This window comes from Lissotriton helveticus, chromosome 3_1 (genome assembly GCF_964261635.1).
Source record: "Lissotriton helveticus chromosome 3_1, aLisHel1.1, whole genome shotgun sequence".
Classification (NCBI taxonomy): domain Eukaryota; kingdom Metazoa; phylum Chordata; class Amphibia; order Caudata; family Salamandridae; genus Lissotriton; species Lissotriton helveticus.
Genome location: NC_136061.1, coordinates 500,792,094 through 500,817,321, shown reverse-complemented (window position 1 = coordinate 500,817,321; position 25,228 = coordinate 500,792,094). Strand labels below are relative to the sequence as shown.

General features: G+C 46.3%; 1 protein-coding gene across 1 annotated transcript in view; it reads left to right on the top strand.

Moving 5' to 3' along the window:
- The window catches only part of LOC144823261 (signal transducer and activator of transcription 4-like), a 754,354-nt gene that overhangs the window by 421,482 nt on the left and 307,644 nt on the right, over positions 1 to 25,228 (top strand). The window contains exon 15 of the mRNA XM_078681615.1: positions 11,961 to 12,059. Within this exon, the coding sequence (XP_078537741.1) occupies positions 11,961 to 12,059 (99 nt within the window). The remainder of the gene's footprint in view (positions 1 to 11,960; positions 12,060 to 25,228) is intronic.

Genomic DNA, 25,228 nt, shown 5'->3' with positions numbered 1-25,228 from the left:
AATTTTCAGGGGCTGCTCAGAAACAAAATGTTCCATTTTCTTGAAAATTTCAGCCAATTCTGTCCTCAAACGCCAAAGTTATTCGACATAGAATTTTCAAAAATCCCATAGGAAAAAAATCCTAACTATATATACCTACTGGCTATCGCCAGTAGGTAATATTATATATATATATATATATATATATATATGTACACACACACACAAACACACATATATATCTTTATACATTGCCAAATACTGTAGCTCTGTTCATATCACCTCCAACCTTCACAGAGTGGCCTTGGCATTTGGGAACGGACACCTGCTGAAATCTCTAACTCACTGTCTCGCCATTAGCAGACAAAACGCTGTACGCCTGATACTCATATAAGAGAAGTGCTTGATTAGTAATATTAGGGCAATCTGCCACAGACCCAATGAGTTTTGACTCCTGCCCATGAGCCTTGATCACGGATGGGCATTACTATCCAAACCACAGATTTATAGTGAACATGTGCCTATTCAAGTAATGAGCATTAAAAAACATACTGTTATGTCCCACAATCTTTTTTCTGTTCTGTACATTTTATTGTTCATTGATATTTAAAAAAATAATATCCATGTATACAGGGATCTTGATCTGTTTTTGGCATGGAATTTAGGGCTAAATTATTGTAAGTAAATAATAATCTCATTAGAAGCAAAAAATAAATAAGTACATTCTATTGATTCATTATGCTACTTATTTAAGCACTAATATATTTCTAATTGTTTTAACATTCTATGGCTGGAAGTGATTATGCACCAGCATATCTCTAATATTTTTGCTTCTTCTTCTATATCTAATGCTTGGTGCTTCTCTCACATACTCCCTAATCGTGGGTTCATTCCTTAAGACCTCCCAGTTTCTAATTAGAATCACAGCCACTTTCTTCGATTCTTTATTTAGGGGCCGATTCCGATGTCGGACGGACCTGAGTCCTTCCAACATCGGCTAGGAGCTGTAACCGACCGACCTGCTGTCGTCGGTTACATCCCTGCTAGTACGATGCAACCGAACAGGGTTCGGTCGCATTTGTATACTATGCAATACAGGCATGCATTCTGAGCGGAATGCATGCCTGCATTGCTGAGAGCAGGGGTGCAGTTCATCCCTGCACCCTGTGGCCGGCACCCCAAGGTGCCTGCCACCGGATGCAGGGATCAACAGAGGGACACCATAGGTGCCCCCAGGCCACCATCTGGCAGCCTCACACCCATGGGGGCCCTGCTGGGGGCCCCCATAGACAGCTTCCGACTGCCTTTTCGTACCGGACACACCGGCACAAAAAGGCAGTGAAAAGCTGCCATCGTACTCCCTCGGTTGCAATCCGGAAATCCGAGTCGGATTCCTTTCCGACTGAGCCCATCAGAATGGCTCGGTCGGAAAGGAATCCGGCCCACACATTCCGGGTCGTTCGGAAGGGCTCCGACCATCGTTCGGAGCCCTTCCGGCCAAAATCGGAATCGGTCCCTTAATGTTGTGATCACTCTAACTTTTTTAGGGGCAGTCTTGGCTTTTTCGGGGATAGTCTTAGCAAACTTCCTCCTCTTGTGTGAATGTTCCATTTAGCAAGCTCTATCTATCCTTAGATTTAGCCCTGGTTATTGCTGTGTTTAGAACTTTCTTAGGATAGCTTCTAGCTTTAAATCTCCTCACCATCTCTTCCTGTGCTTCAATCTTATCAGCTCACCATAGCGGATATTCCACTTCATGTGCCCTGTGTAACTGCTAGCTGTGTGTAGGACTGTATTTCCTGCTGTTTCTTTCTTGAATAACGAGTTTACTAGTTTGTCACCTTGTGTTAGACAAATCCCGGGGGCATGAGAGCATGAGGGAATTTCATAAAAGAAGGAGGCGGTACATAGGGATCCCCTTCTATGGCTCCTTTTAGCCCGGGGACCACCACCTCCCTGGGGAGTTATGTAAATATGGGAGGAGGGCTGTGGGGACCCCACTCCAGCAGGCTCATTAAGCCCTGGGGACCACCACCTTGCCAGGGCTCTAGAACAATTTTGGAGGTGGGCCACACGGATCCCCCTCCTGGGGCTTAACTATGCATTGGGGAATCACTACCTCCCCAGTCTAAATGTAAAAATAAGCAAGGGAGGGCAGCACGAACCCCCATGCCCTGCTGAGGTTAGTGGTCCCCATGGCCTATAAAAAAAACTTGGAGGGGGCGCCGGGCCAATTTCAGCTCTGGGAATCCCATCCCCAGGGCCCAGCCAAGTCTACCTGGGTGCCATGGCCCCACCCAGGGCACCCAGTGTACTTTTTGGGGACCACAGGGGAGCCTCAATGCTCCTGCGGTCACAGCGAGCTCCCAGCCTCCTGTAGGAGCAGGCACCCCTCCTGCATGCAGGGAGCTGCTAAATATGCAGCTCTTTGCGTGTGGGACTAATCTTTCTTATGTTTTCCTGTCTGCATGGCAGCAGCCAGAGAAATAGATGAAAACTGTGCTCCCAGCAAGCTGGAGGAGCTTGAAAGCTCCCACTTGCTGGGAGCGGAGTTAGTTTTTGTTCTCACTTGGCGTGAGTTGTCACAGCTCCTGTCAAGTAAAAGCAAACAACCATCTCCCAAAACAGTCATCTTCAGAGGGTGGGCACGTCGGGAGATAGCAGGAGTCGGCCCTCAGAGTGGCAGTCCCTAGGGCCATTAATGGCTCCAAAAGAGGGGCAACGTAGACCCCCCTCCTTTAATTAGCGTAGGCCTGCCCCAGAGAAGTGGAATTCCCCAGGGCCGTATACCACCTGGGAGGGGGACTGCTCAGCCCCTGTCCAATTTTAAATAGCGTGACATGTTATGTTATGTTATGTTATGTTATATGGTATTTATTGAGCGCACTGTCACCGTGAGTTTCCTGGCGCTGCAAGGATCCTAAAGCTATAACCGAGGAATTTGATAACAATGGGAGAAAAGCAGGGTTTCTAAAGATTTCCTAAAGACAAGAAGGGAACAAGATGTCTTGAGGGGGAGAGGGAGAGAGTTCCATAGCTTAGGGGCCAGGTAAGAAAAACTGCGGCCACCGGATCTAGTGAGTTTGACGCGGGGGACAACTAAGAGATGAAGATTGGTAGACCTTAGGGCTCGGGAGGGACGATAGGGAGTGATCAGGGACTTGAGGAAAACAGGAGATGGACCAGTAAGAGCTTTAAAGACCAGGCAATGGACCTTGAAAGCTATTCTTTCACTGGCTGGGAGCCAGTGAAGTTGATACAGTAGGGGTCGAGCCGACTGCCATCTGGAGAGGTTGAACGCGAGTCTGGCAGCCTGGTTCTGGATGAGTTGTAACCTGGATAACAAGGAGTTGGGGAGGCCATGATAGATCGAATTTGAAAAGTCCAGGCGGGACATCACCAAGGCTATGATGACTTGTAGCAGTGCTTCAGGGGTTAGAAAGTGGGCGACCTTCCGAATCCTGTATAGCTGGAACATACAGGAAGATGTTACTGCACTCACCTGGGCCTTGAGAGTAAGGCCGGAGTCAATAATGACCCCGAGGCTCTTCACACGGTCAGCGGGAGAGGGAGGTGTACCAAGCTCACTAGGCCAGAACTGAGGGCCCCAATAGGTGGCGCTACTCCCGGGAAGGAGGAGCTCAGTCTTGCCCGGATTGAGCTTTAGTTGGTTTTGGTACATCCAGTGCTGAATGTGTGTCATAGCCGACTGGAAGTTGGACACAGCGTCAGGGGAGGTGAGGGGAAAGATGATTTGCAGGTCGTCCACGTAATTGAACACGGTGACGTCCCACCTGCTTAGAGAGTGAAGGAGGGGTAAAAGATATAAATTAAAGAGGAGGGGGGACAGGGAGGAGCCCTGAGGGACCCCGCAAGATGACGCAGCACTGGTGGTGCTGAAAGGGCCCAGCCTGACTGCCTGAGATCTCCCCTCTAAGAAGGACTTAACCCAAGACAAGGCAGGCCCACGGACTCCGGCGGACTCGACACGGTGGAGTAAGATGTTATGATCCACCGTGTCGAATGCCGCCGATAAGTCAAGAAGGACTAATGCCTGGGGTAGTCCTCTGTCAGCCTTACTTCTAAGGTTGTCTAGCACGGCGAGGATCACAGCCTCTGTGGAGTGGGCTGGACGAAAGCCGGCCTGGTTGAAAGCCAGGAAGTTGGACTCCTCGATGAAATGCGAGAGGCAAGTAGTGACATGTGCCTCCAAGACCTTAGACAGAAAAGGCAAGAGGGAGATGGGCCGGTAGTTCACAAAAATCGCTGGGTCCGCGCCAGGTTTCTTTAGCAGGGGCACCAATACGGCCTCCTTGAATGACCTAGGGACTGTGAAAGTACTAAGGGAAGAGTTAAGTAAGGGAAGGATACAATGAGGGAGGGCGTGACAGATGTCGCGAAGCACAGACGGGGGGCAGCAGTCCTTCGGGGAGCCGGATTTTACTCGCGAGGACAGCTTGGCAAGGGAATCAGAATCGAGTGTAGGGAATCGATCCAGGGTGAATGGATTGATAGGGGGAGGTGTTGCTGTAATTAAAGGAGGGGAATAGGGAATGGAATTTTTAATTGTGGTAATCTTTTCGATGAAGAAAGAGTTTAGCGCGTTGCATGACTCAGCAGAGGGAGGCAGGTTGGGAAGTGTCCTGGCGTCAGATGTTAGTTCGCCAAGGACTTTGAAGATCTCTTTAGATTTGTTGGAAGCTGTTAGGATTCTCTCAGAGATAAAAGCAGACTTAGTGGATATGATGGTTTGTTTGTAGATTTTCCGTGCGACCACATACGCTTCCCTATCGGCACTGAGATAGTTGCGCCTCCATCTACGCTCCAGTTGGCGTAGCTCTAGATGTTGTTGTTTTAAGGTCGAGTTATACCAGTTGTGAGACTTATTGAGGCGTGTTCGAGGGAAGCAAGACAGAGGTGCAAATAAGTCGCTGGCCGTCGTGAGCCAATGGGAGATGTTAGCATCAAGAGTGTTAACATCTGAGATGTCAATGGTTGATGGCTGAGTATCGGCGAGAGAGGAAAGGAAGGCAGATGAATCAAGGAGCTTCCATTTCCGGGCAGTTCCTCCAGCTAAGGAAGGAGATCTAACCGATCCTTTTACAACGATGGAGGACTCGATCAGTAGGTGGTCAGACCAGACACAGGGGGAGATGATCGGGCAGGAGAGCGACACCCCCTGTGTCCAGATATGATCGAGGATATGGCCCCCGATGTGAGTGGGGGAGGTGACATGCTGGGTCAGGTTTAGACTGAGGAGTGTCTCAAACAGTTCAGTGGCATGAGGGCCCGCGTTAGCATCGTTGTACCAGTAATTAAAGTCTCCGAACATGACGATACGGCCTGAGGAAGTCATTAGGGCAGAGAGTTGTTCACAGAGGGCAGCGGAAAACAGGGGCATAGGGGTAGGGGGGCGGTACAGGACGATGAGGGACAAAGCGCCGACCTCAGTTGCAAGGCTGATGACGAGATTCTCGGCCTCAGGAAGGCAAAGTGAGGAAGACGTAATAACAGGCAGGTCTTTACGTATGACTGCCGCCACCCCACCGCCACGCCGGCCGTTGGGCCGGTTGGCGTTCAGCATGTAATAGTTGGGGGGTAGGGCAGCCAGAATATCGGGGAGGGAGGAATCAGATAACCAGGTCTCCGTGAGCAGCAGGATGTCTGGGCTCTCTGCCGTTAGCAAAAGAAAAATGTCGGCATGGTGCTGTGGGAGAGACCGCGTATTAAGATAAAGGATACGGATGCAGGACTCAGGCAGGGTAGGGGCCGGCGTTGGCGCCTGGATGAGTGTAGGAAAAGGCAGGTCGGCCGAGATACCAAGAGAGACCAAACGGTCCCAAGTCGTCGATGGGAGAGCGCACGGAGGACACTGGAGGCTTCTAAGTGAGGCGGGGGTGTAGATGATAAGAGGGGCAGCATCTCTGGGCCCTGGTCCCGGCCCGTCGCGTACGGGGAAAGCACATGATTTATGGGGCATTCAGGGCGTGGCCAGATGTGAGTGGGCGTGGCTCGTGTGGGCGGGTCGCCGATGACGGCGAACAGCAGAGCCTCAACCCGCTGCAGCGACTACCTCGACTGCGCGGAGGGGACTAGGCAAGGCAAGGTACTTGCAAGATGGAGGAGGTAGGTCTTGTAGTTAAAAAAGCAAACACAAATTAGGCACAAAAGGTTTTAAAATTCACAGCGCTACAACAAGGGCTCCCGCGGAAGGCAGGGGAGGATCCAAGAACGAGCTAGCAATCAGCTCCTACTTTTATACCCAAAGTGGGCGTGGCCAGATGTGAGTGGGCGTGGCTCGTGTGGGCGGGTCGCCGATGACGGCGAACAGCAGAGCCTCAACCCGCTGCAGCGACTACCTCGACTGCGCGGAGGGGACTAGGCAAGGCAAGGTACTTGCAAGATGGAGGAGGTAGGTCTTGTAGTTAAAAAAACAAACACAAATTAGGCACACAAGGTTTTAAAATTCAAAGCGCTACAACAAGGGCTCCCGCGGAAGGCAGGGGAGGATCCAATATATATATTTATTTATTTATTTATTTATTTATATAGAGCCAAAGAAGTCACTGGTTTGTGGGTTCGTAAACAAGGACCCGATTGCCCCACCAAAATGGCTGTTTGCTGTGAAACAAAAACACGCTTACAACTGCATTGGAGTGGTGGCCCGTCCCCTTCTTTCGCCATACAGAGTGTGATCAGTTGGGAAAGTGGACTGTTTAAAAAAAATATATATATATACATATATATATATATAGTTTTCTCATCCATAATTTAATTGCAAATGTTGCAACAATAGTGTAAATGATGTCACAGAAGGTGTCGTGTTTTATGTAATATACACTGTGTTTAGCAGTGCATGGCGTTATAGTTAGCTTAGGTCACAAGTTATTGGCACTTAAGATAACTATAACTGGTCAATTTCTGTGGTTTTTTAGAGTTTAAAATGTTACATTGTTACTGAACATTTTGTTACGTTATTACTGAAAAAGATGAATGACCCAAAGCTCACTCTTACTGTGTGTAAAGTATTGGAGACAATAGGTCTGCAACTGACAGCTAAAGAAGGTTGTAGCATGACCTACAAATGGTTACTGCCAATGTTGCTAAGGGGAACAAGGAGGGAAAAAAGTCCAATGTATGTGCGCCTTGTAACAATCGAAATATAAACCAGGAATGTAGTTCCTAGAGAAACCCCCTCGTGGGGCTTCAAAGAAGCAGAGCCAGGGTAGGTCTTATGGTGAGCACTGTTCCGAGTCCATGATGCTAACTGGTGTTCTCTCTGCTTTTACTCATGGGGCCCAATCCATTACTGTAATTAGGATGGTTTTATCAAATTCAAGGTACAATGTTTACCGTATTGTGACTGGTTATCTCAGATTGAGCATTCACATTTAGGGAAACCAGAGACTGTGTATATTAGAGCAGTTTATAGGTCCTGAAGAATCGCCACATGATCATTCCTGACATAATCAAGCTAGAAACATGTTGACCAAATAAAGTATTAACTCACCGAGCTATCTAACATTATTATATCCTGAACATGATTTTAACTAAGCTTGTTATCTCATTCATTAAGTTGATTGTTTCTGAGCATAGCTTTAAGTATTTTAATGAACTTTTTTCACCATTCTACACTATATTTTTAGCCCACACACTCTCACTTCTTTGCACGGCTATTCTCAAAAAGTTGTCTGGCAAAGTACCACTTTGTGGGTGCCCGTCGGGCATTGCAGTGCTGGCCGACAGGAGCTAGCCCAATGATGGCACATGACACCCACTCAGATGAGTGAGGGCCCGTGCTCCTATTGGAGCATATTCTTTTCCTTGGAATCATCTGACTTTGTCCTTTTTCTCTAACTGCATACCTGGTTTATATTGCCAATGTTGGACAGTATCTGCAAAAGAAAAAGCCACAGCACAATGATGTATTTTAGTGCGCGTATTACCATGTTTGTGCACCTATGTGTCATCGCTCTACGGCAGCCACAGCATGATTATGTTTGGGTATCAACAGGAATGCTTGACACAGTGGTCACTTTTTTATTTAACTGTTATAAGATAACATATAGAAAAACCAAAGGTGGTGCTGGACGGAGCGTTGACAATACAAACACTCACCCCCAGTCAACTGATCTGGGTTTAATCCATCACCGTTCTTTAGCTCACTCCGCCACCCCAGTTCAGACATGGCCATATGCAAATCAGTCTGACCCTGTGCCTCATGGGAACAGTCCAGCCTGAACTGCCAAGCCATGTCTTCCCTGGACCGGAATCAAGCTTCCCAGGACCGGTTTCTGGCATTACAGCCGTCTTCAGCTGGACTTGCTTGACTCCAGTGGCAAAGTGAGCAAGGGACTCACGTCTGAGCATACCCTGCCAACTTAGAGCGAACAAAGAAAAACCAAAGGTGGTGATGGACGGAGCGTTGACAATACAAATACTCACCCCCAGTCAACTGATCTGGGTTTAATCCATCACCGTTCTTTAGCTCACTCAGCCACCCCAGTTCAGACATGGTTCGGACCGGTTTCTGGCATTACAGCCGAAGACTGAACACGGCTGTAATGCCAGAAACCGGTCCTCGGAAGCTTGTTTCCGGTCCAGGGAAAGCATGGCTTGGCAGTTCGGGCTGGACTGTTCCCATGAGGTACAGGGTCAGACTGATTTGCATATGGTCATGTCTCAACTGGGGTGGCAGAGTGGGCTAAAGAATGGTGATGGATTAAACCCAGATCAGTTGACTGGAGGTGAGTGCTTGTATTGTCAACGCTCCGTCCATCATTTCCTTTGGTTTTGATAAGATAACATATACCAATCTTTTACCAGTAAATTAAAAATAAAAAACAAATTAATGCTAAAAACGCATTGAGAGAAAGTGGCAGCCCAGGAGCAAATTCAAGCTGCTGGGCCCTTCTTTCTAAAAGTTAAAAAAGAAAATGATTACAATCAAAAATAAAAGGGATGCAGAGGGCAGTGAAGATATGGAGAAGCTAGGGGATGGTTGTAAAGAAAACAGAAGGGAGGACCTGACACAATAGATGTGGAAGAACTTGGGCCATGCAGGGGGTGAAGAGATGAAGGAGAAAGCAGCTCAAGGAGGGGTGGTGGGGAAAGCAAGAAGAGAGGGCAAGAAATACATGCACTCCCATGGAGAGCTGAAAGCTAATGAAAAAAGTACTTAGCTGAATATATACACAGTGGAAATCAAACCAAAAGTTTGGTAAAGAAGCTATGCTTCAGGTAAAGGCAAAGATAATAAGAGAAAGGAAAGCCATTGAGTTAAAAAAGCAGAAGAGATTGACAAGAAACCCAACCAATGCTAAACAATTGGCTGATACAAAACTCACTGTATGTATTAGTATTGTACACAATAAGACTTTCGACAGTAAGCGACGATACAATCATGAGCAATTCGGCCAACTCTAAGTATATGTTATGTATTGGTAACAGGTCTTGCCAACATGCTGCTAAAGCATTGTGTAGCCAAATCATAATGAGCATTAGCAATGACAATAGGTATGGCTTTAAAAGGATGTTGTATAGTAATGTGAAGAATTACAAGTAGATGAAATGGGAATGGATATGTATTTGTGTGAAAGCAAAGAACTTTAGAATAATATTGGTAATGCTTAAAAGTTCAGATGACAGTTGCACTGTCAACACAGACCTAAAACATCCATGTAGATTAATAGTTGCTCTCCGCTTATCTGTGCCGCCGCTAGAGAAAATCACCATAAACTATCTAGTCATTTAAAGACACTTGTAGAGCATTCCAATGTCATGAATGTGCCCGTGAAAGTTCAACCTCAGGCTGCTGGATAAATAAACAAAATGATCACAGCTGTGTGGAGAACAAGTACTCTTATGTGGAAGCACACAACTTCTACCCAGTCAAAACGAACTTCTGGCTCCCAACTTGTGGGTAGAGCCAAAACCCTCTCATGGTGGCTCTCTCATAATTTTCTGGCTCCAGCTGCCCTGTCAAACCAGACCTTAAAGACCATTCATGGGCTGTATTCAGCAAACATTTCTACAGTGGCTCCTAGCAATTTTACCAGGGAGGTGGCCTGGGGGAGGCATACACACATACATACACCTCACTCATACCTATTCATTCACACATACACACACACACTAATTCATAACACATACTAATAAATACACATTTATTCATACATACAGGCATGCATGCCCCAATCAAACAAAATACACGTAAACCTTACCTCAACAGCAACTCTCTTGACATGGAAGCCTCAGATGTCCTAAGAGGATTGGTACTGCTGCCTTCCCCCGGTCATCCAATGAGGGAATGCAGCAGTCTGAATCTCTTCACAGAGTGGGATGGGATCAGTGAGACTGCTGATTCCACCCCCCCCCCACCCCCCCACCCCCGCTCTGGAACAAGGTGTCACTGTTGACACTCAGCCCATGGCACTTCAGGGCTTACATCGGAAGCATCGAGGTCAAAGGTGATCAATGACGCTCCCCTTCATTACGAGGCAAAGGGCCTCAAAGGACTTTTGTCAGACTGAGGAGGTTACAGCCACAGGGCTGTGAAATCCTCAGCCTGGCAAAGTTCAGCTCAGGCAGCCAGGAGCCTGCATGTTTAGCACATGTCTACCTACTGGCGCTCTGACCTGAATCAGGAGTGTCTGTCAGGCGGACTTTTGCTCAGCCTGACAGACACTCTTCTTGCCTGGGAAAAGGTGGTGGGCATGGCCCTCAGCCCGTAAAGACGGGCCATTGGTGATTTCTAGGCATATTGTGTTGTAGAGATGTTCCAATCTTTTAGAGAAACTGAAAGTACGACCTCAAACCTTGATCACAAGATCACTATTTCATGTAGCAGGGAAAGCTATTTAAATAAAAAATAGTACATGTAAGTAACAGTAAATTATCAAAAATCTAAATATTGATTCAAATTGAATGGACTAGTAAGTAAGGAATTTAAATTCTCTGCACCTTGAAGTGAACCACTTTTATTAACTCTGCACATACATCTCAATACTCGAGCTGATGTTTCAGCAAAGTTACAAGTTTAGACTAAGTGGCAGTTAAAATTGAAAGGTCTGGAATGCATCCCTGAAATATTTATTCTGTGCTATTCATTCTGTTCGCAATGTATAACTGTTGCCAATATTGAATCATAATGGCAGCTGTTATATTACACTTTATTTAGAACTGGTTGGTTGTCTCGTACTCTTTAAATGCAATCGAGTTATAGATGCATCCAAATCCAAGGTAATTATGTCAGTCTAACAACAATCAATCATAAGATGATCTCCATTCCACACCTTTGAAGAACTCACTAAAAAGAGTAAAGAATGTAAAAACACAGTATTAACATGCTACACTGCTGAAACATGACTTTGAACAAAGGAACACGCGGATCTAATGCACGGCCTAGATGGTTTGAAAAGCAATATTTACATTAATACAGACTAGACAAATATTTGTAAAGACCGACAATTTCTTTCTATTTGTTGTGTCTTTAAGATCCTTCACGTTCCCTCTCAATCAAAGACATCATTTGGAGAATAATGAGACAGAAATGTGTGTATCTTGCTGTGTACATAATTACATTTTTTTGCCATGGTCTCGTAGCACATACACTGCACTTTGTTGTACTGCAAAGGGACACAATTGGGTGTTTTTTTTCTCACTAAGAGTTACATGTGCCAATGAGTGGATTTTTTAGCTTCACACTGCTTCCTTTCTGTAATTGCACCAAGTGGAACTATAGACCAACCATCTACTCCAGCACAGGTGTCTATTTATGAATTCCATGCCCTAGACAATTGTTAGACACAAGATACAGGTACGATCAGTTCCACTAGCAATGTGGTGATGTTTTGAATAGTTTCCTCATGGGTTTCAAAATTATAATAAGAGTTGCTTTTTGTTGATGCTGGCACATTGAGAAAATAAAGTAATGCTTCACTGGGCTATGTGCTAACAATTCATGTGTGTTTTTTCACCAGACCAGCTCGCTTCCTCTCGTAATTATTTCCAATGTCAGCCAGTTTCCAAGTGCGTGGGCCTCCATCTTGTGGTACAACCTTTGTACGAGTGATCCGCAGGTAGGACTTTATCTCCCACAGTCATTACCATATTTGAGGTCTACTGCAGTTTTTTTATCTCCTTTGTGCCTGAATGTGTTCCAGGCAGGCACATTTCTTCATAGGTAGCACTTTTAGAAATGTGTAATTATTTTGTTAATAGAGATCTTCTATCATTTCTTACAGTTTCTATATCTCATAACTTACTGCTATGACATAGCACTAATAGATAACAAAACGGGTTACCCACAGTTGTGATGTCATAAAGCGTTTTAGTTCAGGCTGACAGGACTCTCTGAAAGCCTGTCAATGCATCCCTGCTTGTGACTGAAAGCAGAAAGCACAGCTGCAGGGGGAGGAAGGAATGCATGGAAGGTGGTGGGTAATGGTCAAAGATGTCAGGTAAGGATTTCTTTTTTTATCTTTGGGTCATGGATGCACACCAGAGGCCATGTAATGTATGACTCCCCCATTACCCCTCTGCGTAGCAGTTTAGAGTAGGGACAGATGATTTGGGGGGTATACATAACATGAAATTATAGGTGGGTAAAAAGTGAATTACGGGAATATTTTTTCCCTTGGGGTTCTCAATGGCAACATAAACAAATCGCACTTCGCTCTCAATGTCTAATTGATGTAACTCAGAACCCCTCAGTGAAAACATCCCTGTAATTTACTGTTACCAGTCTATAATTCATTATTTTGTGTTTAGACTGACCCTGTTTGTCTGGTGAAGATGTTGTACGATTTCGATTCTGCCTAATATTGGTCAAATTCCAAGCTTAACTCACCCTTCCAATTCTGGGTTTTTGTACGCATGCCTTCTACTATATGGTTCCTATGAATTTAGTAGGACAGTGTGTCAGATCAAACCAACTTCATAATACAGAGACTGAGTCTTCTTATATGATCAGTAAACATTGGTTCGACTAACTCACAGTAATGCATCGAAACTGCTAAACCTCCAGAGTTGTAGATGTTGTTGGTAACCTCTAACATGACCACTCTCATTCCCAAGAAATTTGTGGAAACAAAACTAACCCTTTCGGATGATGTCATAGTGACCGGGGAAACATGGCGGCAGCTAGTTGAGCCGCCGCAGTGCTTCTGAAACCTGGGCTCCCGAAGAGTTTTTTTCCTCATGTACGAAGCTTGAGGTGCCAATTGGATATGAATAGGCGGAAACATTTTGTTGCTTTTCATTCTTGAAGATTTTTTTCAAAGATTTCCTGAGTATTTGGCACATGTTTTCACTAAAAAACCCTACCTGGTGAAGGACTGGGCTATTTAAGGCCCAGCGGTGCCAGGGGACAACACCTAGAACCTTCGTGGGATACCTGTTCTGGCGCACTAAAGACAGAGACACGGGACACTTCCTTGTGCGTCAAAGATCAGGGTTTATTACTGCAGGGAGGCAAAAGTCACAAGAAGTACAACAGAGTGTAGGTTCTGAGAGTCTGCTCCCTTTGCATATGTGAGTCGCTCTCTTTTATACAGGATTTTGTCATTGCACAATATGTAAGCAAAAGGTTACAACTCATTTCCCACAGTAAAGTTCAAAGGATCGCTTTCATGTATTCAGAGCACCGGAACATAATTACATTAACATCACCAGTTCCAACTGTAAAAGCACATCTTCCCACCATTAGGTACATTCCACTTGAGTTGTAAATAAACAAGAGAAAGAGACAAGAACAGCTGCGAGGAAGTCAGACAACAGGGAAGAGGGAGTGTGAGGATAATATTGGATGCGTAATCGTAGCCTAAAAGGACTTGATCCCAGCACGTGCGAGGCTGAAACAATAGACCGGCACGGCAGGATCACCTCCGGGCGGAGACAACTGCTTTAGCAGTGTCCTACCCCTACTCATAAAAGACGCATGAAAAGGCATATGCTTCTTCCGTGAAGCTTGGGAACAAAAGGGGTCACGATGCGGACAGTTGCCTGTTCGCTGACTACGTGAGGGCAAGAAACAAAATGGGTGCCGTATCTAAAATGGAACCCGAGCGTCCATTTGAAGAAACCTGTAATTGTAAGGAACTCTTCTGAGTAGTATGGCGAAAACGCGTACACTTACACAACTCGTCATTTACGGTTCATTGATACCCCATTCGTCCATATTCGGCGGTGCCCAAAACGTCGTAACGATTTTTACGGAACCTCAGACGCTCCTTTTTGCCCTCATGTAGGCAAGAACTAGTCGAAGTCGGAGTCGATCTCGATATTCATCAGATCATTCAGATGTTGTTGGAACATAACTCTATCCATCAATGTCTCCTTGGAAACAGGTGGCCTTCTTATACACGTTGTAGCACAAAGGCCACATAAGGCAGGACCACACTGTACACAAAGACAACACGTGAACACAAATGTCACGACAACCCCTATAATCATCAGAATCTTCCAACCCCAAGTCGACATTAGACCCCAAAACCATCCTAGAACCGTCCAATCTCCTTCGTCCTCGTGTATGGACTCCGAGATTTTATGCAACTTTGAGATGGCTTGATAGACAGTTGGAGCGTTATCAAGTATAAAAATGCAGCAGCTCGAATGGATGACCTTACACACACCACCTCTATCTGCTAGTACAACGTCTAGAACCATACGGTTCTGTAACGTCATAAGCCTATCCGCTTGAAGCTCTGCTGTCAGGTTACCAAGGGCACTTGCAGTTATGTTAGCAGTTGACTCTACTACACGAGTTAACTGTCTCAGATTTCTGCTATTGACTATGGGGCCCCAAAACGGTAGAAAACCCTTGAAGAAGTCTCCTGCTTCTTGACCGGAAGTATCCTCTTTACTAATGACACCTCTCACAACTCTGGTTTTGTGATAGTCGGCAGCAACAGTGAAAGTCGGGGGCAAGAGATTTGCAATATAGCAGGTACCTGAGAAGTCATGTGGTAACCACGTATATGCTCGGTCATAACATACAAAATAGGTACCCTTGGCAGTCAGAAAGACAGGGGAAGAGAGCATCGGTAGAACGTAAGTATCCACACAAGCACTCTTCCCAAGCTGGGCTCTTGGATTTCGGCCACGACCTTGCAGACAAAAGTGGCCTAGGTGAGGTACAATCCAGATTGGAGATGAGCTTTTAAGCTGCCTATCACCCACTGATATACTATACTCAGCCTCACTAAGGTACTTATAGGTTTGCACCTCCTCTTCTGGGATAAGTGACGTATCGAAGATATCTCTATTTAGATCGGCAATAGCTATCATTAGAGACTTGTGATACGGGCCAGGACCAAAGTTTGCTGAGCGTGGCTCTCGATGGGGGTAGGAATCTAGTGCACTACGGAACATGGTTTGGAATGCCCGAACTGACCCTTGGGGGCTGTACGGAAGGACCAAGTATGGGATACCCCTGTCCATTGTATGTGGCATTAGCCCACACACCCAACAGTTTGTAGTATTTACCACCAACTGATGCTGATGCAAAAGTTGCAAAAAGGAATTGTTTCTAAATTCCTCACGTCTGACTTGTTCATGTTGAGGCAGTAGGTGAAAAGAATGTGGAGAAACAGTAGAGACGAAATTTAGATCATGAGAAGGAGAGGTGGGTAAGGCAGAAGGCAGCAATGATAGAAAACCAAAATATACTCCACCCACCAGCAGCATAGAAACAGTTAGGAATAACGTGAAAACCTGTAATAAAAAACACTTTGTTCGAAATGTGCTGTACAATTTAGATCTTTGCACCGTCTTTTCCTCTATCTTCGTCAGCTTGGAGAACTCCATCCTCTAACAACCGTCCGCAACGTTCTTGACGCACTTCGTTCTGGGTAGCGATTATCAATTCCCAGGGGTTCCCGGAAATCGACAAAAGAAATTGACCTAATGTCAATAACTGCTAAACAGAAGGACGTGCCCGTGCGGCCCTACGGCCAACCCAGATGGCAGGTTTTAATCAGTTAAATAATCAATTTCATATACGTCTCCTGGCTGTTCTGGAAAAGAAATACATACATAATAAAATGTCCACAATGGTCAAGGCAGAATGTGAGGGGATATTTTGAAATCAGAATGATAACAATTTATTCATCTTTATTGCGTGTACGAAGAAAGTATCGGTTTCTTCCGGGTCGAGTCTGATCTTCAAACAGTGGATTGAATGGCGAAAGAGTGTTCGATTGCCCAGGCAATTGTTCAGTACTTGTATTCCCCAATGTTGAAGGAAGGGAAATTGTTTGAGAGGAATCAACAGGGGTGTCAGATAAAACTGAAGTGTTCCCTATGGTCTGAGCTTCGCTAAATGGGACAAAGCGCTGGGGAACATCAGTTTCAGACGAGGAAAAACCTTTACGTATCCATGTGTCTGCCGGCAGAGGAAGCGGAACCTTCTTGGTGTGGGTGGCATGCACCCAGTGTTTCCGTCCCTCCAGTCGAACCGCCGTCCTCGTTGCTAGTAGCACCTGGAAGGGTCCCACAAATCTCGGCTCAAGATGGCGTTTTCGTCCGAAATTTCTAGTGAGGACCCAGTCCCCTGGTTGGAGCCGATGACCAGGACCCTCTGTTTGTGACGGCAGAGCCTCAAAGACCTGTTGATGAATCAAACTCAATTTAGCAGTCAGATCATATAGATAATCAATTAACATTGGATATTCAAGTCTGTTCAATTCTCTAGGCCTCGGAACCCCCCAAATGTTCGCAGGACGGCCGAACACAATCTCATATGGGCTAAGCCCTACTCGAGAGTGTACAGTAGCCCTGGTCGATAGGAGAGCTAGAGGCAAAGCGGCAGGCCATGATAAACCAGTTGTTGCCTGAATTTTAGCAAGTTTTAGTTTCAGGGTGCCATTGTATCCTTCCACCAAACCCGCTGACTGAGGATGATTAGCACTATGAAATTTCTGGGATATTCCTAAACCACGACACACACTCTTCATCACGCTTCCCACAAACTCACTTCCGTTGTCCGACCATACAATCCGAGGCATGCCGTACCTGGGGAAATACTCTTTGAGCAGAATTTTAGCTGTGGATAGGGCAGTATTATCCTTAAGAGGGTAAGCCTCAATCCATCTGGAGAACGCACAAACCACAACCAGCACATACTTTAAATTATTGCATCTCTCCATGTGGATGAAGTCTAATTGGATAACTTCGAAAGGACATGTAGGAGGGGCAAAATGACCAGGTGGAGTGTGGGTGCCCTTACCGGGATTATGCATCAAACATACCATGCAATTCTTAACCACTCTCTCTGCACACTTAGTAATCCCATCATTCTTCCATACAGGAGACAACAACTTGCATATGCCCTTCGAGTTAATATGTGCTGTGCCATGGGCCATTGTAACAACAGCAAGCACATATGCATCCGGTAACATCCATCTCTGTTTCTCTGACAAATCAACCCAACATCCAACCTCATCTAATTTTCCCGTGCTTTCTTTCCACTTAGTCTTTTCCATTTCAGTGGCCTCATTCTGTATTTCCTTCACACTCTCCACTGTGTCCTCACACATACTAGTTTCCGCAGGCCATCTCACTGAACTTGTAACATACATTCGGTTTGTCAGATCTTTCGCTGTCTCCTTAGCAGTCTCATCTGCAAACGCATTACCACGACCAACATCATCTGTCACTTTTCGATGCGCACTACATTTAATTATGGCCACCTGTTTAGGCAATGTGAGTGCATCTAAAAGGTCATTCACAAGCTGTCCATGCTGAATCTTTGTGCCATGCGACGTTAAGAATCCTCTTTCTTTCCACAATCGCCCAAAACTATGTGCCACACCAAAAGCATACTGGCTGTCTGTGAACACATTCACCCGCTTTCCTCTGGACAACACACACGCTCTCGTCAACGGACCAACTCAGCTGCCTGAGCCGAGTTCTGATTTAATCTCGTAGATTCCACAACCGTTCTCAACGTCACTACAGCATACCCAGTCGTCACATCACCATTCGGTAACTTAAAACAGGAACCATCAACATACAAAGTACCATCGGGATCTACCAACGGAGTATCTTTTAGGTCAATACGACCATTCGTTTCCTCTTCGGTTCTCAGATAACAGTCATGTGGTGCTACATCACTCAAATCCGTATTGATCGGCAATAATGTTGCTGGGTTCAACACATTACACCGTTTTATCCGTATGTGACTAGCCAGTAACGTCAGCTCATACCCAGACAACCTTGCGCTCGTCAAATGTTGAGTTTTCGTTCGGTTCAAGAGAGTGTCAACTGCATGCGGAACCATCACCGTAAGCATATTATCCATGACCAGACCTGCGGACTGTCGAATGGACGCCGCAGCTGCCGCTGTTGCTCTTAAACAACTCGGCAAAGCTCTAGCTACTGGGTCTAAGGTCGAAGAAAAATATGCGCATGGGCGCTGTTTGTCACCAAATTGTTGCGCCAGAACACTCAACGCACAACCATCCCTCTCGTGAACGTACAGTGTAAACGGCTTACTGTAATCAGGAGTACCTAACACAGGAGCCGAACACAACGCATCACGTAATTCAGAAAAACCTTTTTGACACTCTTCAGTCCATGGCAAAGGAGTCGGAACATCCTTGCACGTGAGAGCTAACAATGGTTTTGCCAATAGTGAAAAATTTGGGATCCATTGTCTGCAGTATGACGTGATACCTAGAAAGGCACGTACATCTCTCTGAGTTTTTGGCACAGTCATTCGGGTAATCGCTGCAATTCTCTCTGGGGTCAACCTTCTCCCTTCTTTTGACAATAAGTGACCTAAGTAGGTTACTTCTTGGCAACAATATTGCAGCTGGGAAGGTGACACCTTGTGATGTAAGTCACATAAATGCCGCAACAATGATACTGTAGCAGTTCTACAAATATCTTCGGTATCAGCGGCGACCAACAGGTCGTCAACGTACTGAATCAAGGCTGCGCCTGCCGGTAATATAAATGAATCAAGTTGACTTTTAAGGGCTTGACTGTAGATCGACGGACTCTCGCAATAGCCCTGTGGTGCGCGTTTCAGTCTAAAACTGCGACCACCTAATGAGAATCCGAATAGATCTCTGCTTTCCTCAGCAATCGAGATACTAAAGAAAGCATTCTTTAGGTCGATCACCGTGAACCAGGAGGCAGACACTGGAATCAGGGTCAACAAAGTCATGATATCAGGGACCACGGGGTATTGTGGAATCACGATTTTATTTACTTCTCTCAAATCGATTATGAAACGGTACACAGGAGGTTTAGATGGATCAGTTCGTTTTAAAATGGGTAACACAGGACTATTACACACATTTCCCCGAGTTTCTTCAACGACATCCTTTTCGATCAGATCGTGTACAATCGTTAATAGCGCCCGTTCTCCCTCAATGGAGATACGATACTGTGGTATACGTGGCAATCGCACATTTGGTTTCAGCTTGATCATATAAGGTGGGATGTCCAAGAGACCCACGTCATTGGGACCTGTGGCCCATAGAGACGCAGGAAGGGAGCTCAATTCCGGTGGGAATTTATCGATCGACAAGTACATAGGAGAGATTACTCTCCGGCCTAATGTAAGCTCCACTCCTTCAGGAGAGCAATACAAAGTCGCGTATAACCGTTTCAGCAAATCCAGACCCAAAAGATTCTCACCACAACCAGTAGATAGAATCAATGGAGCCTCCAGTTCACGAGGGCCAATTGCAAGGGGCAAAGGGCTAGATACAGGATTGCTAACAGGGGCGCCAGAGAATCCAACGGAAACATTTGTTAAGCCGGACAAATGTGCGCCAGGGAGTTTTGAATGCATGATGGAACTTTTCGTCGCACCAGTGTCCAGCAGAAAAGGCTCAACTACGCCAGATGTAGCAACTGCGACGTAAGGCCCACTCTGATCAACCGGAACTGATACTACTCCCTCTCTCTGTCGGTGGCTGTCCTAGTAACGGTCGTTTACAACAGTCTCATGTTCAACGTAATAGTCGTCCGCGTAATACTGCGCTGATTTATCGGACCTTACATTTCGCTGGTCAAAACAATTATTCGTGTCCGAGGACGTAGTAGGGCGCTCAGTCTGATTTTGAAAGGCACCGCGACCTCTACCTCGAGATGCTTGTTGAGGACCACCACGACCCCCTCGTGCCGACACACCATTAAGGCGGTCACGCAAAGCGGGACAATCATATTTTATATGTCCCTCTCTTCTACAATATGCACACTGGTTATACCCAATCATAGATCTAAAGTCAGAGGAGTCAGGACGTGACTGTATTCTGGAGGATTGTGATTGTGGTCTATATTGCTGTTGCAAATCAGTGTGATTTGAACGCGGAGGATACGCTTGCTGCAACAAAACCTTCGTTTTGAGCTCCTTCGTTTTCTTATCTACACGATCACTTTCTTCTTTTTCCCTATTCTCATAATATTGAGCCGTTGCTAATATCTGTGCAGTGGTTGAAACAGCCCATGCACTTTCTGAATTTTTCAATTTGTTGCATAGTTCAGGCAACAAATTCAACACGAATTTGTCAACAAACAACCGTTGGCCTCCCTCAGTGCCCATATCCTGACCACTATGATCGACAAATGCATCTTCGAATCTAGTAAAGAAATCAGAGACACTCTCGTCCTTCTTCTGCTTACAAGCTGCTAATTTATCCCAGTTTACCCTCATCGCCGGCATAAGCGTTTTCATGAACGTAATTATTCTCTGGGGCAGATCCGAAATTACCTGCTCAGGCTTAGCCCCACCAACTTGTCGGCCATCAGCCGCTATTATTGCAGCCCAATCACCGCCTAACTCATTCGCATGATTTTCCTGACGAATTTTCGCCCAAACCGGCTGTGGTACAACATTACCGAACAGCATGTCGATGTCGGCGAGGTTCATAATAGTAGCATCTACCAATTGAGACAACTCCTTATAGTAACCCGCCGGATTCTTGCGTGGATCAGGCAAGGACTGTTTGACCTGCAATACTTCTGATCGCTTCCATGGGAGGTGTATCCAAACTCTCTGGAAATATGGAGGAACCACAGGATTAGCATTAGGATCACCTGGCATGTATACTGGCGGAACTTCTCTCATAGGATACTGACCAGGAGCCGCTTTCCAAGTTTCTAAGTCGTCATCATTAAATGACACACGAGAAGGCACTGTGGATCTAAAGGATAACAATCGCTCTAAGGCACGTCGTACATCGCCACCTACAATCATACCGTTCGAAAATTGACTCTGAAGTTCAATCATATCGGGCGGTACGTTATCTAAATTGTCATTATACCATTGTTCCCTCAAAAAGTTACACATTTCTTCGAACACGAATCTCCGTGTAGGCTCATTAAACTGAGAAAACGTCTCGAAAACCATGCGTGGAGGGTAGTTGGCAGGATGTCTTATCCACCTATGTGCCAATGTCACTAACGTCTCTTTCTCCCTTCCACTAGGGATCTGACTCCGTCTTTGGGGATTTTCAGAAGTATCGGATGGAAATAACTGACCAAAAAGCGGTGAATAAAGGGTAGCAACAGTGTTAGGGATACGATTACGAACAGAAGGAGAAAGGAGAACAGGGGCCACAACGTTTGAAGTGAAGGCAGACACAGCAGAAGCAGGCAAGATAGTCGGGGTGGCAGGGACAAGAGGCTGAGAAGGTACAGGCAAAGGAGCAGTAGGAATAGAGACAGGTGGTGGGACAAACGTAGGACCAACAACTGGCTGACCCGCAGCCGCCGGAACAACAGGAGGGACAACAGGAGGAACAACAGGCGGAACTACAGGAGGAACTACAGGGGCCGTAGCACCCTGTGCATAAGGGGGCGGCGATTTCATCAAATATGCTAACAAGGGATCCTCCTTTGAATCCTCTTCTTTCTTATCCTGACTAGTTGGTAAAACCGGATAACATTTGTCTATCCTCATATGATGTAATCTAGTAGAAACTTCTATTTCTTTTTCTTCTTTATCTCGCTGACATTGTTGTACAACTTGCATTATCGGGACCATACCGTCTCTTCGATTCTTTTTAGACTGTTTGATTTCTTTCTGCTTGGCCTCTTTACGCCACAACCGAAAGGAATCAAACATAGCTGGCCTAGCTTTCTTTTTAAACAATTTAGCTTCAAGATTATCTAAAATCGCAAGTTCAAAACTTCCGTGCGGTGGCCAACTAAGGACACCATCTTTTTTCGTGTAACGGACCCAATATTTATTATATATAATAGGGCCCACACCATGTCGACTATAGAGCTCATATATCGGAGTTCCAACTGGAGGTATCGGACACGAGTCCTCCAACCGGGAATCCTTGTTGCAACATTTAAAGAAACCGAGAAAACCACTATGGCTAGGCATCATGTACACTAACCTAGTATCAAACTTCAAGGGTTACCGAAGCACTAATTCTTCGTGAAAAACAAAACCCTCGGTTTTTGGCAATTGCAATTGTCAAATAACAACTAAGAACCAACAACTAAGAACCACAAATGCACTGGAATTATGCAAACAACAAAGCTTCAACAAGCTGTAACAACAACTAAGGACTGGGAGCGACCCACAAATACTTAACTGAGGGCTTCAATGGCGTCACCAGGAAGGCCCGCCTATCGTCTCGCTGTACGAAAGGTCTACGCCAGGCGTCGAAAACAGGTCGACAGTCAGGGCATCGGTCCGTCGCAGCCGTCAGGAGGCGGGAATCTTCGCGGGAAAAATCTTCGGACCACTTATTTCGACAACAGGATCGATGAAGCGGGGTGCACCTTTTCCTCGGAGATTTCACACGAAGTTCCTCACAATCGTCAGGCTTTGGACCGGTACCGCCGATGTCGCCCCACGTTGGGCGCCAACTGAAGGACTGGGCTATTTAAGGCCCAGCGGTGCCAGGGGACAACACCTAGAACCTTCGTGGGATACCTGTTCTGGCGCACTAAAGACAGAGACACGGGACACTTCCTTGTGCGTCAAAGATCAGTGTTTATTACTGCAGGGAGGCAAAAGTCACAAGAAGTACAACAGAGTGTAGGTTCTGAGAGTCTGCTCCCTTTGCATATGTGAGTCGCTCTCTTTTATACAGGATTTTGTCATTGCACAATATGTAAGCAAAAGGTTACAACTCATTTCCCACAGTAAAGTTCAAAGGATCGCTTTCATGTATTCAGAGCACCGGAACATAATTACATTAACATCACCAGTTCCAACTGTAAAAGCACATCTTCCCACCATTAGGTACATTCCACTTGAGTTGTAAATAAACAAGAGAAAGAGACAAGAAGAGCTGCGAGGAAGTCAGACAACAGGGAAGAGGGAGTGTGAGGATAATATTGGATGCGTAATCGTAGCCTAAAAAGACTTGATCCCAGCACGTGCGAGGCTGAAACAATAGACCGGCACGGCAGGATCACCTCCGGGCGGAGACAACTGCTTTAGCAGTGTCCTCCCCCTACTCATAAAAGACGCATGAAAAGGCATATGCTTCTTCCGTGAAGCTTGGGAACAAAAGGGGTCACGATGCGGACAGTTGCCTGTTCGCTGACTACGTGAGGGCAAGAAACAAAATGGGTGCCGTATCTAAAATGGAACCCGAGCGTCCATTTGAAGAAACCTGTAATTGTAAGGAACTCTTCTGAGTAGTATGGCGAAAACGCGTACACTTACACAACTCGTCATTTACGGTTCATTGATACCCCATTCGTCCATATTCGGCGGTGCCCAAAACGTCGTAACGATTTTTACGGAACCTCACTGGGCATGTTGCTGGGCTGCTGGATCGGCGTTTCGGCGTTTCAGTACATTGGTGGTTTGAAGGTTCGTCCTGGCTTGCGTGTTTGTTTCCCGTTTCTGTGCTCTACTCTCTGGTCTCCCATGTGTTTTGAGGAGGCGGTTCTCTACTCACCCGGTTGGCTGCCGGGACGGTTGCCGGGTCTGCTGCATTGGAGAGCGGCCGCCCTGGAGCTCCGTAGGGGGCGTAGAATCCAGGGCCTCCTCCAGGGCACTCGGGGCATCGCCTCAGGTTCCATCGAGGGCGAAGGAGACGCGAGCAAAACGGAGGTCAGTGCATGGCAATCGGAGGAGGAACGCGGGACCAAGGTGAGCGATGTGCAGGGGCGAGACGACTCGACTGGATTTGCATTACCGACAGCGGGGCCATTCGCAGGAAAGAGAAAAGGAAAGCGATGGGTTAAAGCACAAACTAGGAAACAAGAAGTGTTTGGTGAGAATGACCCCTCATTATTTATTTATTTCAATTTATATAGCGCATTATCACCCGGGGGTCTCTAAGCGCTTGTACCAGGCAGACAGACAACTGCATAGAACAGACAGCTACCCTACAACTCTCCCCAGGCTTCTCGGAACAGTATTGTTTTTAGCATCCGTCGGAAAGGCAGCAGCTTTGGTTCCTTACGGAGATCTGGTGGAAGTTTATTCCATGCTGCCGGGAGCAGAGTGGAGAAAGCTCCACCGCCCTGGGTCGACAGACGATAGCGTGGGTTAGTCAGGAGCGTGGCCTCTGAAGACCTCAGTGCCCTACCTGGAATGTAGCTCGATAGTCTACTTTTTATGTAGTTCGGTGCGTTGCCATAAATAGCCTTATGGGAGATACACAGGCCTTTGAACAATGCCCTCTGTCTAACAGGAAGCCAATGCAGCTGGCGCAGAAGAGGAGATGCATGCGCCTTCCTGGGCTTCCTATAGATTAGTCTTGCTGCATCGTTCATCACTGTTTGAAGCCTCAACAGTTGTTGCTGGGGCAGACCCAAATACAACGCATTCCCGTAGTCCAGTCGCCCCAGAATCATGGCTGTCACTGCGCTCCTTAGAGTAGAAAAGGACAGTAAATTGGAGATTTTGCGAAGTTGCCTAAGGAGGCCTATGCATGTACCCACCACTGTGGACACCTGCTTTCTCATGGTCAAATTGCCATCAATGAGGATGCCCAGGCTTTTTACCACGGTAGCTGGAACCAGCGTCCTGCCCAACTCCCTGGGCCAAAATCCATCGTACCAGGGGCTGCCAGCGGTGGTAATTGGCAGCACCTCTGTTTTGTCAGGATTGATCTTCAGGGAGTTGGCAGTCATCCAGTTTACTGTGTATCTCAGGATGTTATGCAAGCGTGCTTGAGCTCCAGGGGTGTCCTCTATTTGAATGATGATCTGTGTGTCGTCAGCGTAGTTATAGATCTGACAATCCATCTGATTGAGCGCTGAAATCAGAGGCTGGAGATAAATATTAAAAAGGAGCGGAGAGAGCGCCGACCCT